Source organism: Gobius niger (genome assembly GCF_951799975.1).
Source record: "Gobius niger genome assembly, chromosome: 20".
In the NCBI taxonomy this organism is placed as follows: domain Eukaryota; kingdom Metazoa; phylum Chordata; class Actinopteri; order Gobiiformes; family Gobiidae; genus Gobius; species Gobius niger.
The window spans coordinates 23,453,900-23,472,172 of record NC_136871.1 but is presented as its reverse complement, the minus strand read 5'-3'; the positions used below and the strand labels follow the sequence as shown (position 1 = coordinate 23,472,172).

Sequence of the window (18,273 nt, the reverse complement as noted above, 5' to 3'; positions counted from 1 at the left end):
CAATGTTTACCAGGCGTAAGCGAGCGACTGCATCCAGTTCTTTGAGAGTTTGCTTTAAGACGCTTTCGTTGCACTTGTTTGACATCCTTTTCAATCTCCAGGACACAACGGAAACGCGGTGAACCCAACCGTGCCTTTCTGACCTGCAGGACCACCTACTCAGATTAAAATACCACATAGTCAGAGCTTTTCCTAGACACAAGATACTGTAATTCATAAAATAATCAGCGTGAACTTGCCCATTGTCTGGGACTGGACATATTTGAGCATTTAAATCCAAAGCTGTACAGATTAAGGAGCGCAATGTCTGCTTCTGCAGAAAAGAAATGTCATGTCTGAGTCAAAGCGTGACGACTGTTGACCCATTGCCTTTGACATAAAGGAGCAGGCAAGAATTCAACGCCTGGAGTTAAACTGTCCCAAGTATTAGTCCAATTAGGGGACTTCTGTGCTTTGTTGCTCCTTCATAAAGTTAACCTTGCCAATTGTGGGAGCAAAAAACAGCTTAAATGCTTTCAAATGTGCCTGGGAGTTACACTGACAAGCTATTAGTTGTTAATACGCCGCTATTCTCCCACACTTTGACAAGCAGTTAACCTCCAATGGGGCTTTGGCTCCTGTTTGAAGGGTCACAACCTTTCAGAGCCCCCAAAACTAAAATAGCATGTGATTATAGAGCCCATTTAAAAAGGTAAATATAGGAGTGGTCAGCAGCTGAGCTAAGCCCACCTTGTTCTTTGTGCAGAGATGAATTTGCTCACAATTTTGAACGACATAAGACAAATGACACATCATTGTTTACTTGATTTTATTTGCTTTTATGTTCCAGGGCCGCGCTGAGGTTAAGAAAATTGTTTTTGAGCTGTCCTGGACCCGTGTTGTACTTGTTTGAGTGATATAGGGTTAGAGAGACCTACGGTATGACACATGCTGGAAATGCAAATTCCAGACAGGAAGGCCCTGGACACTGTGTTATAGAAATGAAATGCGTGTAATGTGTGTAAATAAATAAATACGCACCTATGTTAACAAAAAGCCATATTCCTGGCTCAGTGATACTCTACATATTCCATATGAGTAACAGTAAAACAGATGCTGGTCATTGTCCAGAATTCATTCTCTCGTGTTTAAATGAGCTGGAATAGAGTCAAGCCTCCATGACTGCCAATGAACTTATCCAGACTTCAGTGATGCTTTAGGCATCCTTTGTGTTCGTGTTTTGGGTGTAATCCAAGAATATCTAAATGTGTTTCAAAGCCCTTAATAAAGTGAAAATAAACTATTCCACTGTTACGATGAGGTCATGTCAGGATTCAGTGTGATGTGAACAAGCGAACCACTTTCTTAGCGTTCTTATCAACTCAAAGTGTGCAATAGCAATCACAGGCGGCTGTATTAATTACTTAGTGAGTATATACTCCATTGCCTCTAGTGGCACAACGCAAAGGCAATATAACTTTACTGGTTCTCCACTGCTAATTAAACACAACTCAATTCAACACAAAATAAACACATTTCACCAAATAAAAACAGAGAAAACCAGAGAATTGCGCTAAAATGCCTGCATCTGAAACAAAGCTCACTAAAACGACTTTGACTGTTGATGCAGAAGAAAAATCATAATCATGATCAAACTAACCCAGTTTAACTTCTGACTTAACAAAAACAAGCAACCCGGCATGCCACATACAGTATGTTTGACAATCAGCTACAAAGTCAGCACATAACATTACCCTGTGGTTGAGGTAAACATGAATGACAGTGTCCCAACTTTTACTCCCATTCACTGAGCCCTTTGTGGTCAACTCCACTGTCTGCTGTCTATACCAGAGGCAACGCTGTCCTGAAACTATATTTACCCTCACAAAGTATGCAGCACCATGTTTTCCCTCTATTGTAACTCTTTAGGCTTAAGACACCAAAGAAAACATTGACACTCCACCACGAAAAGCGTCTAAAAATGACAAAAAAGAGCCTCAAATATTGACATTTCCTTTGCTCGTGTGTCTCAAAATGTTTGTCCAACACAAGGGTGCAGATGCCATTTAGTTGAAATAGCACCCTCAGCACAAACCAGCACATCATTGCAATAGAAAACACTGCGATTCGAAACAAAAGCAGAAAATAACAGCTAATTGCAAAGGAGTAATTAAGCAGGTTTTTTATGGTTATGCTGCTTTGGCCACATTGTGAAATTTGTTGTAAGGTCAGAAGTGTGAGGTTATGATGCATTGTCAACTGGTGGTTTGTGGTTTGGGGCCACCGGCGGAGTAACTGCATCACAAACAAGTGATAATAAATAAAAACGTGTGGTCAAATTGAAATACACTGAAATATCAAGCTGGAAGAGTGTGTAGCGACGTCTGGATACAACTGTGTGAAACGATTCTAAAGTAACTACATTGGATTGAGTGGAAGTGCATTACTAGCCTCATCCCGGCCTATTGTACCTGTTTTTAGTACCCGGAGGAAACCCACGCAGACACGGGGGGGGGACATGCAAACTCCACACAGAAAGACCCCGTTCCATTTGGCCTGTTCCACCGGCACCTTCTAGCTGTGTTGCACCACATTTGCACCACAACAACATGAATTAAGTGTCAACTCTTACCTTTGAAGGACAAGAAGATCCTGGGAGCGGACATGGGCTCATTGGAGGGGGGCAGTGCCGCAGATGAGAGGGCCAGCAGGGCCAGGAGCCAGCACAGAGGGTCCCACAACATTGTTCCAGCGTTTGTAAAGACAACCAGGGACAAGGAGCTGAGAGAGAGAGAGGAAAGCTGTCAGGGAAAACTACAGTCTGGAGCGTTGATGTATAATTTACTTTATAACATGTCACACACTGCAATCTATAGCCAGGAAGGGGGCATATCATTTGAGATGTTTTAAAGGAGAGGACCATGTTTGAAATTAAATCTTTGTTTGAGCCTCTCTTTCGATTTCGTAAGGAGGTCTGCAAAACATCAACACATTTCGCCACAAAATAATGACTGGGCTGTCAACCGAAAGATGGCCACTGTCTGTCCCGGCCTGTGCGCACGAGTGGGGGGGTTTAACATCCTGCCTTCCATCATCCATCACGCTTTTTTTTTTTAAAGAGAATCAAACTATGTCCGTGCGTCCTTGCGCGCGCCTTCGCCACGCATGGGGACTGATCTGCTTGTAAATGTAGATCTGAGGAGGTCAAACTGTCAGTCAAGCGGCGCAAAGATCAAGTTCCCACATAAAGCAGCACCCCCTCCTCTCCTCCCCCCCCGAGGGCACAACTCCAAAGCGGAGCGTTAACCAAAATAAAAGCGTGACTGCAGCTTTGGAGTTATTGGCACGCGCACGGACCACGTGTCACTTATACGGGCAAATAAACGTGGAAATAAAAAAAATAAAATAAAAAAAAACACAGCAGCCACCTTATACTTGCCATCACTTCAGGCGGCTCTGCGTTACATAAAGGACTCAAACTTTCCTTCACAAAACTCGAGATTTTCCTACTCCTTTGCTCATTGACACCAGCCTCCCACGCGCTCGACGAGAGTGTGAGAATGGCGAGGAACAATGCGTCCTCATTTAAAAGTTTAATCGGTGAAATAGGCGGTCTTATTCGGGGATCCATCGGGAGGGCATCCTGCTGCTCTTTGCACCCTCGGCTCACGCGTTCCCCCAGCGCGAGCCTGCACCGTTTTACGCGCACACCAGACGCACAACTACTAGACTTCTCACCCACAAATAAACATTTTCCAAGTGACTATCTCTCATGACCCACCTCTGCGTTACGACCGTCGTGCGTTCATCCAAATCCGGTCCACATTTAAAAGCATCCAGCCCACAGCAGCAGGTTTAGATCCCTTTGAGCCCCCTGAGCCCGCACGCACTCGTATCGCCTCGGATCTCGCACGATTATCCCACAGGAGGGGGGGAAACAATAAAAAAAAAAAAAAAAAAAGCCCGGATTTTCAATTAACTTGACGCAGGCGCCTTAAGTTGAAGTGATGTCCCGAATCGCATCAAGAGCTTTTGGTATTTTCCACTCAAGAGGGAGAAGAAAACAAAAGACTTGCGGCTGAGATGAGGCGCGTCGCTGCGCGGAGAGAGAGAGAGAGAGAGAGAGAGTGTGCCACACGGTGCTGCTCGCGGAGGGAGCGAGTGAGTGAGTGCGGAGGAGCGCCTAGTGCAGGTGGATAGTGTCGCGCGACGCTGGTGGACACACCCACTGGGGAGGACGACGACCTTTTAGCATCCCTCAAGCGTCGCGCGCCCGCCTTCGATCCTGTAACCCGCGTAATTGTGTCGTCTTTACGCAGGTGAGCTCCAAAAAGGTGGAGGAATCCAAACAGATGACGCACTGGTCTAGCACGGCTTCAATGAAAAGGAGAACCGTGGCCTTTCTGTGTCCGCTGGCTTCAAATGCAATCAGATCGAAAGCAACATGTGGGCCAGCATGAAAACTTCTCTATTCCGTTTGCACGAGAACAACTCATTATGTTGTTAAAACATGGCGAGATGAGATAAAAGTTTAAAAAAAAAAGTTGTATCTCCACTTTGATTTTGCAGCTGTGCATAAAAAAAAAATTGGGACTGAGGGGAAACATAGACTGTGATACTTACAGTGCCTCTCGAAAGTATTCATACACCTTGGACTTTTGCACATTTTGTCATGTTTACAACCCTAAACATAAAGATTTTATTTTGATTTGTTTACTGAACGTTCACACACAAGTAACCGACAACTGTGAAGTGAAAGCAAAATGGCCACCTGTGTGTAATCTACTCTCAGTATAATTTCAGCTGTTCTTTAAAGGAATAGGCCACCGTTTTTACATACGGAGATATGCTCTTACCTCACTTTAGTCTAGTTAATATATCCCCGTCTGGTCTTTGTCCGTGCGCTCTGTCAGGCAAACGGAGCACATACGCAGCCTCTCCCACATGTCACATAGCTCCAAAAAAGCTCACGATAGAAGCTACCAAGCTCTTCCACGTGTTCCCTATTTAAATAAAGTTACGTGAAGGGTTTTCATGCGAAGTATATTTACACAGAAATGTAGCATGTCGATTTTATAAGCAAATAAAAAGGGGAACTATATTGTGAGGCGTAATGATACGAGGAGTAAAATGTCCGCGCAGTAACTCCTAAAGACTTCCCCCGCTCACTTCCGTCAATAACCTTTAGGAGTTACTGCGCGGACGTTTTACTCCTCGTATCATTACGCCTCACAATATAGTTCCCCTTTTTATTTGCTTATAAAATCGACATGCTACATTTCTGTGTAAATATACTTCGCATGAAAACACTTCACGTAACTTTATTTAAATAGGGAACACGTGGAAGAGCTTGGTAGCTTCTATCGTGAGCTTTTTTGGAGCTATGTGACATGTGGGAGAGGCTGCGTATGTGCTCCGTTTGCCTGGCAGAGCGCACGGACAAAGACCAGACGGGGATATATTAACTAGACTAAAGTGAGGTAAGAGCATATCTCAGTATGTAAAAACGGTGGCCTATTCCTTTAAGGCCCTCAGAGCTGTGGTCGGAGTGCATTGGTCACTAAACAACATCATGAAGGTCAAGGAACACCAGAGAGGTCAGGGATAAAGCTGTGGAGAAGTTTAAAGCAGCGTTAAGTTATACAAAGATTTCCCAAGATTTAAACATCTCCCGGAGCTCTGTTCAATCCATCATTCGGAAATGGAAAGAGTATAGCACCACTGCAAACTGGTCGTTGACCTAAACTAACAAACCGAACAAAGAGAGCACTTGTATACCACATCAACAAAGGTGCTGTATTGATCTGCTCAATCCTACTGTTTGGTTAAGATCTATGTCCTCGGGCTCTGCATTGCTGCAAGTTTGTAGAGCGGGTCGGCTCATGATCGGAATGTCAGGGGTTCGAATCCCAGCTCCTGCAGGTGCACACTGTCGTTGTGTACTTGGGCAAGACACTTCACCCACCTTGCCTCCAGTGTCTGCGTACATCGGTGTATGAATGAGAGTGTGAATGGGTGACTGGTTCCTGCTGCAAAGCGCTTCGGGCCTCAGGTAGAAAAGCGCTAAATAAGTTGAGACCATTTACCATTTTCTAGTCTTATTACTCCGGTCCAAAATCTCACAAATACAGTCGCTCACACACACACATGGAGCCAGATTCCTCCCAACACCTCAGCCACCCTCCAGCGAGGATCACTGGCATCAGATATTCATGGGCAAATGGAGTCTCAAATCTCTTAATCTGGCCTTAAACCCTCGCCTGATCACACAGGCTTATTTTGCTTTTTATCCAGTCACCGCACAAGGCAGCTGACACCCGCCGTGCATGCTTATTATTATTCTATAAATCATAAACATGGAGGCTTAGGTGTCACACAGTCTGTCCAGTTACTGTGCACAATCAGATTACATTATTGGAACATAAAGCCTTGTGATTCACGCGTATGGACATCTTATAAAAGATAGTGTTACAGAGGATGCATGGGGCGGTCGGCAAAGCTGACTTTAAGAACTAAAAGGTAGTCGTAGCAGCACAATTCTAAAATTTGTATTTGTTTTTTCACATAAATCTGGCAACATGATTCAGCAGAAATAAATATTTGACGCAGGTAATGTTTAAATCCTACATAGCCTACCTAAGGTTCAAATGTATGTCAAACAAAATGATTACCTACAGTATGAGTCATCCAAGGAAGACAGAATGGTGTTCCTGAAAGACAATTGTTGAATTAATCTATGCAAAACAGGCTGTACAATGTGCACATGGCTTTGATGCTCACAGTAGGAAGAGGAGAGCAGGGCACAACAGTTGCATTGCCGTAAGTGGTGAAATTACCATGTGAGCTTGTAAACTATAATTTGTATGGGCTGGATATGGAAATAACAGAGTGAATTGAACGTCTTGGAGGGTGTTGGTATTTTCAACAGTGTTCAGACTTTGCAGGTGGTTCAGTTCTGAGAAATGTCTGTTGACCAGACTTGACCAATAATAACATGAAGTTCCACCGACAACAAATCAAACACAGAAATCTGAACAAACTCTGATCGTTTAAACAGTTTCCAATCAGAGAGAGCGCTCGGAGCCAAGTCTAATCCTGTCATCAACTCTCTTTACTGACTCCGTGTATTGTTTCCCTTCATTTAGATTCTCTTTCTTGACCTGAAGCCAACAGCTGCATGTTGTTTCCTATATTTCTTTTTAATCAACAATATTATTCCCATCTTTAGGCCCCTGGTGGCCTTACCATCTGTCACTTGCGTGAGACAAGAGGCAGCAATTATTGAATCCTGCTTTTGTGAAGTGGCGGCTTCATAAAAGTCCCCCTTGCTTTCCAGCTTTTCCTGCAGCACAGTTTCTTGTTGCTATCGAACACAATGTGAAGCAGAAACGTTGAAGCAGAGATCAGAGCCGGCGCCAGACACAGGGAACACATTTAGACCAACTGTGAAAAACGGCCAGTTAGGCTTTGTGCTCTGCGGAGGAGATGCTGGGTATAAATCCAAATGCTCTTGGGGAATTTGTTACATATTGTATCACTTTAACATTTAGTTTCCTTGAATTGATGGGATTTCACAATGTGTGTTTGACTTCAAGTTCAACCTATCCATTTGGAAATGTTTCCATTTTCCAGGCCGGCCTGAAGGTAACACTGCATGCATTATTGAGAGAGCCTCGTTCTGAGAGCGAAGTGTTCGCAGAAGCCACTTTCCATATAGTTATCCAGTGAGTTCAGCCCCAGCATAATGTGCACTGACACATACAGTATATTTAATGAACACTCTGCTCTTCAAGTAAACAGGTGCCAGCAGCAATACAGATGCACAATGAAGACACAAAGGCCTTTCCTCGTATGAGTTTCATTACACTCTAACCTTTGCCATAAGTGGTTCCTGTGCCACGAAAAGTAATTATTAACAGACTGTGACAGGCCTCGCCACCGCCGCGCCGCGCCACACGGGGACAGCAATTAATACTGTTGATGGTGGCGAAGTGTGCAAACATCTGCCTGAGCACTGAGGAGGACAGAGAGACAGGAGAGAGAGGGGGACAGGGACACTGACGGGCCTTCGCTTTAGCTTAAAGTGGATTTAATGAGGAACATCCTACCCGGAGCTGCAACCTTTTAGTTTGAAAAGATATTAGAAATTCTGCAGGGCTTTACCTGTCATGGCAGCACGCTCATTAGCATTTAAATGGGAAACAGATAATGGTGCGGATGTAGAGTCACACTAACCTCACAAGAGGAAAATAAAACCTGTATTTGAGCTGGAAAACTCAACTAATAGACTTCAGATATGGAGTTCATGGGCACCTGCTGTGAGCGCACACGCCAAGTCTCTTCATCTAATCTAAGGCTGTGTCATTAACTCTTATTAATATGCAATGTGAAACAAACTTGATATTTGTGCGTAAGTGACTTTTTTTTGACCCAGTGTTTGGGTGTTTATCGTGTCGTTTTTGCTTTCAATCAGGGTGGCCTGAACGACACTCCGGATCAATCCTTTTGTTTGTTTCGTCGGGTTTCTGGTGAGAGGGTCCGTCAGCAGTGAAAACCAGAACTAGGAACTCCAAAAAACGATTGATAGAGGCGACCGTGATGGAAAGCAAAGGTGCCATGCCAACCACGGGGTCATTAAAAGGTCAATTACTCACTAATAAAGCTCCATAATGCACCTTTAAAGAACATGTTCTCCCGATTAACCTCAATAAATATTATGACTATTCTCCCATTACACAGTTATTAACAAAAGATCCATATGTTGTTAGTTTGATTTAGAGCAGACTTAGTCGAACCTCTAGCCCCGGGTGTTTTTGTACCAGTAATGTCTGTGCGAGGATCACAGTAACCCTCATTTGCTGCTTCTAGATCAAACTACACAAACTCTCAAATGGATGAATATTTGACTACTTTTGTTGGCGTTATTCAGTCCAGGAAACCGCATGTGCATGTAAAAGATACGTCAGAAAACATGAAAGCAGATTTTGTTAACTGGACGTTTGATTTATGCAAATATTTAGACTTGGTTATGATTTGTTCTCGATGCCTCACTATCGCTGATTACGAACACATGCACGTTCGTAAACAGCATATTTTCCATGGCGACTGCTGTTTGACAGGTTGTGAGGTGTTTGCATTTGTTGTTTAGTCACAGAAGCGGATTCTGACTCAGCTCAGGCTTCACAGGGATGAAAACTGGGACAGCTGCCATTTTGAAATAACATAACTTTGTCTCATGGTGCTGGCGAAGGCGGCAGGAGGAGGCTGCGGTAAAGTTGTTTGGATTAAGTCGTTTTATCAGTGGTTCTCAAACTGTTACGGGGCACTCGAGCCTCTTCTATGGAGGAGGGGTAATAATAATTGAAGATAAACACCAGGAGATAGATAGTTATGATAAAAGACAATAAATATATAAAAAGAAGCAAACAAAACCAAGAGTTGATCTCTGAGACTTGAAAGTCTGAGAAGGTTTGGACACACCTGTTGACCGGTCTGTTCCAGGTGTCATCAGGATTTATTCTTTCAACTGTTTAGTCAAATTCTAAATATTTTAAAATGTTACACATAACAGGAATTTAGACTTGTCAAACTGTCAGTTTAATGTTGATAAAATATATACAGACGGCATCTCGCTATAGAAGGATAATTTGGGAAACAGAATCTTTTGGGAAACACAATTTTTCACTCTTTTTAATCATTTTCTGGTGGAATCTGAACTTACGTATCACACATAAAGTCAAGTTTAAATCGGGTCCATATGGATATTTCTTTTTTGTTTAGTAGGAGCAAATAAACGGTAATCGTAGCTAGCGCTGGCTAGCGTTAGCATTAGCACGATTCTCCGTTATTTATGTATTTTTGGGCTGTTGAACCACTTTCAACAGCCCATGAATACAAAAATAGCGGAGAATGCTAAAACAATGCTTCATGTTAGCATCGTGCTAATGCTAACGGCCAACTAATGCTAGCTACGACTGCCGTTTTTTTCACTTCTACTGAACAATCTGCTGTGAGAAAATATCCATACGGGCCCGATTTACACTTGATTTTATGTATGTGTGATAAATAAGTTCATATTCCAACAGACAATGGCAAACACGAGTGGAAAATTGTGTTTCCGTAAAAGATTAAAGCCACGCCCCCTTCTATGACGCGATGCCATCTGTATCTATAGCACAGGTTTACCAGTCAGAATGAAAGACATTTTGAATCCAGTTCAGACGTAGCCTGTTGTGCTTGTTTGTGGTGGAACACTGAGTTAAAGGTTTCAGAGACAATGTCCTGCACGGCTCCACTGGTCTGATTCAGTCTTGTTGGGTTTGGGCGACAACACTACTGACTTCAGGGGAGCCCGTATTACATTACATCAGCTCATTGAGGCCACACCACTGTAAAATGGGCTGTGAACATCAACAATGGCTTCGTATTTTGCATGACTGTGCGGCTGGAGGTGTCCTGGATTGCTGGTACCTGTGGTCAGCTGGCGGTTGGTTCATTTGGGGAGGTGGGTGTTGGGTAATAGTTTTCCCAGGCCTCAGCGGGTCTCGCTCTGTCAGTGCATCAGCCACACATCTCTGGCTCCTGGTCGAGGAAGAAGACGGCAGCAGGAAATGACTGGGCTTTTTTTTAACACACACAACTGCTGATGATGACTTTAAATCATTGCTAGGGCCAAAATCTGACTATGGACTTAGGAAAAACAACTTACTGTCAGTACACAGCACAAAGATTCTAATATAGAGTAGGTGCAGGATTTCTCATCACTCTTCTAGACCATTAAATCATTAAGCCATTAAACCATCATAATAGTTTTGCTGCATTGGCCAAATGTATATTAATTATGCTAAGGCAACATATTTGGAAGTTTGAATCCCTGCGTCTCCTGGTGGTGTGTCCTTAAGTGGTCGATGGAGAGTAGTGTGAAATGGCCCACTGTAGCACTTTGAGAAAGTTGTCAAGCTTGTAACATAAAATACACAGCCTCAGCTGAACTATATAGATAATATAAAGACAAATTGCAACAGTTAACCTATAAGCCACACAGCATTGTATCTTGAGCACTTTGCAAGCCAACTGGGTTGCACAGTCGTGCACGATGTTTCTTTGCCCATCCCTGTCTTGCATGTGTGTGGTTCAACATTTCTCGCGTATGGTGCTTAAAATATACAATTACTATGTGTGTCTTTAATTTACCCTGGTTTGGCAGCGGCTGTGATTGGTGGAAGGAGTCCCCTGTCCTTCACCCTTTCCCCTGGGCCTCCTCCACGACTCATCCTCCTGTCAGCACCCGCTCTGACGAGGCCCCAAACAGGTGGCTGCAGAATGCACCCAGACACACAGGCCCAGAGCGAACAGGGAGACGACACTGGACAATTGTGATCACACAGCACCCTCAGCCACACAGTAAGTTCAGTACGCTGAATAGAAAATTGGGAAATTTAAGTGCATTCAAAAGGTTTTCCTTAGCAGTAGTTCCCACTAAGTACCCATTTTAGCTTTGAGAAATACTCCTTACCCATAACTTCAGCACTATGACTGTCAGCGGTTATTGTTATGTATAATTTCTTAAAATATAAGCTATTAAACTAAATTTTATGTTTAAATCTTCCCACACAAACATTCTTGAATTCATCAAATTATAAAGAAAAAATCACATTTAAGTAGAATCATTGGACTGGGGCATAATATTTCTTTTGTGAGGAAACTTGGACCAAGATGAAATGGTGACACAGGACAAACAAATTTACCAATTTGATTCAAAAGTGACAATAGTGTGTTGATAGTTTTGTAGTTGTTTTAGTAGTAAATACGGTAAATGGTCTCTCTTTACACAGCGCTTTTAATAATAATAATAGTGGCTTAAGCTTGTATTGCGCTTTCAAGCCTGTGCTACCTACATGGAGGATCCATTCATGCATTTCCACTCTCATTCATACACCAGTGTCAGACGCTGGAGGCTGAAGACTGTCAAGGACACACTCTACCATCTGTACCACTGTAGCCCCAAAGTACTTGTAGTAGTAGTAGTAGTAGTAGTAGTAGTAGTAGTAGTAGCAGTAGTAGTAGTAGTAGTAGTAGTAGTATTAGTAGTAGTGGTGGTGGTGGTGGTAGTAGTAGTGGTGGTGGTGGCAGAGGAAGTAGCTTTAAAGGTAATAAGAGAAGCTGTAGTAGTACCAGCAGTTAGTGTCTACTGCTGGTACATTACACTACACTAATAATAGAGTGTGACATTTTGTAATAACTGCAGTGTGACTCATGGACACCATGGAGCAATAGTTTGTAGATAGTGATAGTGGAAATAAGGTAGTGCTTGAGCAGAACATCATTTTACTCATATACAGATTTTGACAAACTCTCTAGCCAGAGTTAGACATAGTGTGAGTGACTTTAGCAAATCAAAATTAACGTCTGATAATATGTGTACAACAGCCCACTATAATCATATCTGAAGCTTGTGGATGTTTCGACTTTGTATTCTTACACCTGTGGTAAATGCACCTACTCCTGCTTCATAGGTAATTTCCAAAATATGAATAAAGTCTTTTAAATAGAATTATACAGAACTTTGTTTGAATTGTCTGTATTATCAGTGTTAGGTAATTGAATACATGAATTTATACCTGTACAGTTACTCTTTCCTTTGAGGGTATTTAGAAAAGAAAGTCAAAGGAAAACGTTGGAAAACTTATTCCTTTAATTCCAGCTTCATTCACATGTGCTGTGATCCTCAGCGCTGCATTTGCAAAGTGCTTTTTTATGTTCCTAGTTAGTGGTAAATAAGTTCACCACAGATGTTTCCTCTAGCGGCTATTTTTGTTTAATCATGTGCAGTATTTATACATAACGTCAATGCAAATGATTGTAAAAGTATTCTAAGTATTCAGAATATAGTGTCGGTGCTCTGATTGAAAGTAAGCAACAAAAATGTTACAAAATACATTGTAAGTATTCAGTATTTTGTAACTAAATACTGTTTCAGAGTAATCTCCCCAACACAGTGTATAATCCAAATACCTCTTGTATGTCAGTGATGTTGTCACGTCCACAGTGGCATGTGTTCAGTGTCTCTCACCAGCTCCACTTGTGTTCGGAGGAATCCCCTCTAAGTTGTCTGCAGACGGTATCACAACATCAATGGACCATTCAATACTTTGTCTCTCACAGCGGCTTAGTTCAAAATCTAATTAACTGTGGAAATGTTGTCAGAGGGTTGTCACAACTGTCCCCTCGGTCCTCGCTCACTCTTTCAGAAGAACTCCACTTTCCCATTAAAACGCTTCTCTATGAAACTCAGTAAAGTTCACTTGACTTTTTATTTTTATTTTATTCAGCTTTCACTTTAAACTACACAACTTTTTTTTGTCACAAGATCATAAAACAATCACTTTTCCCTGCTTGAGCAGCTGTGCCCCGCTGTTGAAAAGCTAAAGCTGCTGATCTCATTGTCATTCCAATGTGAAACTATTAGCCGCTTAATTTCTCAACATTTCTTATCTACTGCTATGGCCGCTGCGCTGCTATGAAACCCAACCCTTAAATTCTGCTGGAAAATTCTACTCAACAGTACAATGAGGTAATTATAGCCCGTATTCAAATGTAGCACAGCTGTACGGAGGCTCAATATTATTAATCTATATTACTGATTTCAGTATCATTATGAATCAATGGACAGAAACATTATTGTGTGTTAAATAACTCTTTTTACAAGCACATGTTGGCACAATGCAGCTCATGTGACTCCACTTAACCTATTGCATCTCTGCATTAGATGTCATGTAGCATCTGAGAGCTTCATATTCTTGTCTCCTGTGTCTAGACTGCAGCAGCAATGCAGGTGTGTGACAGAGTTGTGAGGCAAAGGGTTCACAAAACTGAATTCTGCAGTTTCCAAAGTTAGTCGATTCAACTCAATTTAAGATGATATATCAGGCAATTTGTCTTACACTAAGCACCTATTATTATGACACCTATATGTTTATGTGGAGAAGGCTTTGTGCAGTGGTCAAGCGGTCAAAGCTGAAGGCAACCAAATATTGGAGCGAGTGACCTTTTTATTATTGGTCAGTCAGTGTATTATGGGTCTACCCTCAACATGCACTAATCTACATTACATCTCCCATGCCCATTGCACCAGCTAAACAAAATTATAATTTGGTAAAACAATTTGGAGAGAGCTTTGTTTTGAACTTGAACTTGGCTGTGGCAGGCGACAGCGGTTCCTCCACGTAAAACAACAACACATGTAGGCTTAGATGAAGGGGACAGGAGCGGAGGAGGCAGACGGCCCGGGGAGAGGTGACGCCGCACAGGGGGATGGATCTCATTAAAGACTGCTCCGGGTCACACTTTGATGGACAGAGAGGCGTCTATCATCTGCCACACAGATTAACACTGTGACATGCTGCATTTTGACATTCTCCTCCTGAGAGGGGCTCAATGTTACATTAGAATTGCTCAATATCGGAACAAGTCAGTGAACACCATTTTAAAAGTGTCTTCATCACGGCGTGTACACATTTGTTAAAATTCGACGATTTAGACGTGACAGATGTGTTGTCTTGTGTGGTCTTTGTTGAAGAGAAATCCTGAGTTAAACTAGAGCTTTTCGCTGTTTAAATTGAATAAACACTGTATTTTCATCCTTGAATAGGGCCGATATATTTAGGGCTGTGGGTATTTGCAAAGTGCTTTCATGCATTCTGAATTAGTGGCAAATGAGTTCATGACAGGCGGTGTGACAAGTGCAGCTGCATGTTTTTAATCATACGCCACTTTAATGCATGAATATTATGTATTCAGAATGCAGTACTCTGATTGGACAAAGTAACGGAATACGTTACTAAATACATTTTAAGGCACGTATTCAGTATTCTGTAACTAAATACAATTTCAAAGTATTCTCCCTAACACGGCCTATTATACATATTTTTAGTGTTAGTGGAAACTGGAGCACCCGGAGGAAACCTACGCAGACACGAGGAGAACACAGAAAGGCCCCATCTGGACCACCACTGCAGCAATGGTGATACTGAGCCTGTGTTGCATTTGCACAGAGTCCCTTGAATACTAAAACGAATGGGGTCCGTAACAGAATGTATGGCAGACACTGATCGCAGACAAAACTACTGCTTTTGACACTTCCTTGTCCCTGGAGAATGAGGTCACTGCGTTTTCTAAATGGCAGATGTTTTACTGCCTCTTGATGACAGTGGGAATCTTCCATTACTACGGATTATAAATTAACTACTCGCGACATGCAAGTCTAATTTGGTCCGCTATCCATTTTTTCCCACTCAAAAACAAACCGTCCACAATGATCTTCCCAACATTCCCAAGAGTTCACATCTCCAGTATTAGAGCCATGGCGCGGTGCCCAGGACGAAGATGCCAGGCTCAAGGCTGCCCCACTCAGAGCAGCGCAGGATTCCCAACTATCCCCGACACGTTGACCCGTTGACGTAACACAAAGTCCATTTCAATTGCGCCTAAATATGGTGTCGGCAAAATAAAGAAATAGTGCAAGCAATTTAGTAATGTGAAATCTTCCTGGAGCTTGGGGTGTGAGGTAGTTTGTCAGTGTTTAATAACTCTTATCAGCATTTTGATTGGTGACAGGCAGCCAGATGATGTGATGAAGTATTCCCCATTCGATCCACGTTGGAAACCTACCAACAGCCACTATGTCATGCCTTATGCATCTGCGGTTATAAAGGCCAAAGTTAGTCAAGACAGACATGGGTTTTCTGTTGAGAAATATAGTCAATGATGTCAGGCGACCTTTGCAGAGGTGACTGCTGCCCACATGAAACATGATGGGGATTTATGTCTCCGTGCATTCACTGGGCTCTGGACTCTTGTTTATAGGGGAGCCTCAGATATTTAACTTCTTTACTCGATCAATCGCTCTGGTTGGATGCTTTCTTGTCAAATGCAATATGCTATTTACAAGTTCCAAACGCACTTTTCTCAATAGCTTGGAATGACATACAGCTCACCTTGTATTGAATTGTATCATTGCAACCTCTTACATTGGTTTTCATTTTTGACATGCGCATGAACATTCCCTGTATATTTATATGAAAGAAAAAGACTGGAGGTAAACACAGTAAACCCATGCTAAACTCCAATTAAAATACACTCACAAAGCCACAACATATTCCTTCATCAACATAGGTTTTATTTATTCACGATTATCGGAAAACCAAGTTCTCTTTAACAAAAACACTTGAGGACGATCGCTCTTGTAGCCGGACAAGTGAAGTGCCCCTGGGGTAAAACAAAAGCTCTCTTCACATTTGCTCAAAGGTCAGAGTCCAGTGTTGGGTGTAACGTTAGCCCTCTTTGTTGAAGGATTCTGACTTTTACACATATCTGAGCTGTCCCAAAATGCCACGGCAGGATGCGGCCCTGTAGGTCAGCGCGACCTCTGACCTCTGCAGTCGTTACACACTTTACCAGTGTTTGGAAAACTGATACGTATGGGAAAAGTGAAGTGGCATGCACGCTATGTTTGCTTTGCATTCTTTTCTTTGATTTGCACAAGTGGACCGTGTTCGTTTGTGGGCCTAATTAGCCGGCGTTATTGCTGCGATGCGGATTCTATTGAAGGAGTTAAGGCGAGGGCCGTATAGGAGGCAGTGCTGTGGGCATTAGACATGATGAAAAGAGTGAGTCCAGCCGAGTTAAACACAATACACAGCTAATCACAATAAACTGGCTAATCCCTTCCTGAAAACAGTAGGGGAAAGCCAACATGGAGCGCAGCCCGGAGGCAGAGAGACAAAGGCACTTGATTTGTTCATACAGGATCGGTATGCGCGTAATACGACAGGGAAGGTTGTTATTAGCTCACAATGACAAACTGGGCCTTTAATCGTGGTGAGATGCTGTACTTTTGACAAATCTAGCCCTTGAGTTAAGGAAACACTCCTGATACAAAGAAAACAAATGCTTTATATCCCTATCTTTTAAATAATCCTTACCCTTATCTTTAAATGAAACTATCCACTGTGAGATTTGCAGTTGCAGGCTTAAAGTAATATGTGAGTTGAAATCAGATTTGACAATATGCTAAATCTCTTGTGTGTAGATTATACATTGTGATATGTATACTTGTGGAGTAGTAATCTCATGTGTGGCAACAATAGAAGTCAGTTTAACAATGTTGTTTCTTAAGTTTGTTTTTTTAGATAAAAACGGAACAATTAACCGCTGTGTACTGCATACAAAACCTTATCGTCTGCATCATTTTAACAGCACAACTGCATTCAACATTTGCATTCCTCCCAGTTACAATAGATCCCCCACCGGACGATATCTGCATTTACATCTTTTTCCCATTACAAACCGCGAGGGGGTCAGAGCAGATCCAAAACAGCTGTATAGAAGCACTGATCACGAATTGAAGCTCCCGTCGGTCGCGCAATCTCGACTTCACTTCGTGGTGAGTTACCTCCTCCCGTGGCTCTTCTGTCATGTGTGCTAATGCAGAGTGACTGCTTAGGCCGTGGAGGAAACCAGCAACATCTTTAGTGTCACTTCTTGTTAGCTCAGACGCCAGGTACGAGAAAGAGGAGGGCACTGTGCTACTGTAGGTGCATCTACAACAGGCCCATGTTTAAACACTAAACTTCACCATAGGCCTGTGACAATCTTTTGTCCCCGTGTCAGCCAAAGGTGGGAGTCTAATCCAGAGAAGTCCAAAAGGCAAGTCAAAAGTTCTTTATTGGATCATTAGCCAACTGCGAATTTGGATTCATGGGAGAAAGCTTAGTGTGAACTTCAACAGCGTGGTAAATGGTCTCAACTAATATAGCGCTTTTCCACCTATATCAGGCACTCAAAGCGCTTTACAGCAAAGAACCACTCACCCAGTCACACTCTCATTCATACACCAATGTACGCAGACACTGGAGGCAAAGTGGGTGAAGTGTCTTGCCCAAGGACACAACAACGTGAGACGACCCGCTCCACTGCCGCCGTACGGGATCTTCTTGCTGTGAGAAGAGAGTTTCCTCGTCATTCCGGTATAATGATCTGGTAACGCTTTATAATAAGGGTACATTAATTCATGTATAATCCATCATGAATTAATGTGATTTCATCAGGAGACATGAACAAATACTCATGAATTAACAGAGTTACTTAAGGAATTGAACTCATGACCTTGAGTACCAACCTTTGCATAAACTTACAGTAAAATCCAACTCGTCATTAGTTCATCATGAATTGATTATGAATGTGTCGCTTGAACTAAAGCGTTGCAGCTTTGATGACTTAAAACATGTAAAGCTA

General features: G+C 42.5%; 1 protein-coding gene across 1 annotated transcript in view; it reads right to left on the bottom strand.

The window, feature by feature from the left end:
* The window catches only part of LOC306979309 (semaphorin-3F-like), a 59,340-nt gene extending 55,255 nt beyond the window's left edge, over nt 1-4,085 (bottom strand). The window contains exons 1-2 of the mRNA XM_079578195.1: nt 3,761-4,085; nt 2,612-2,760 (exon numbers count right to left, since the gene is read on the bottom strand). Of these exons, the coding sequence (XP_079434321.1) occupies nt 2,612-2,723 (112 nt within the window). The 5' untranslated portion in view covers nt 2,724-2,760; nt 3,761-4,085. The remainder of the gene's footprint in view (nt 1-2,611; nt 2,761-3,760) is intronic.
* Between the last annotated feature and the right edge of the window lie 14,188 nt (nt 4,086-18,273).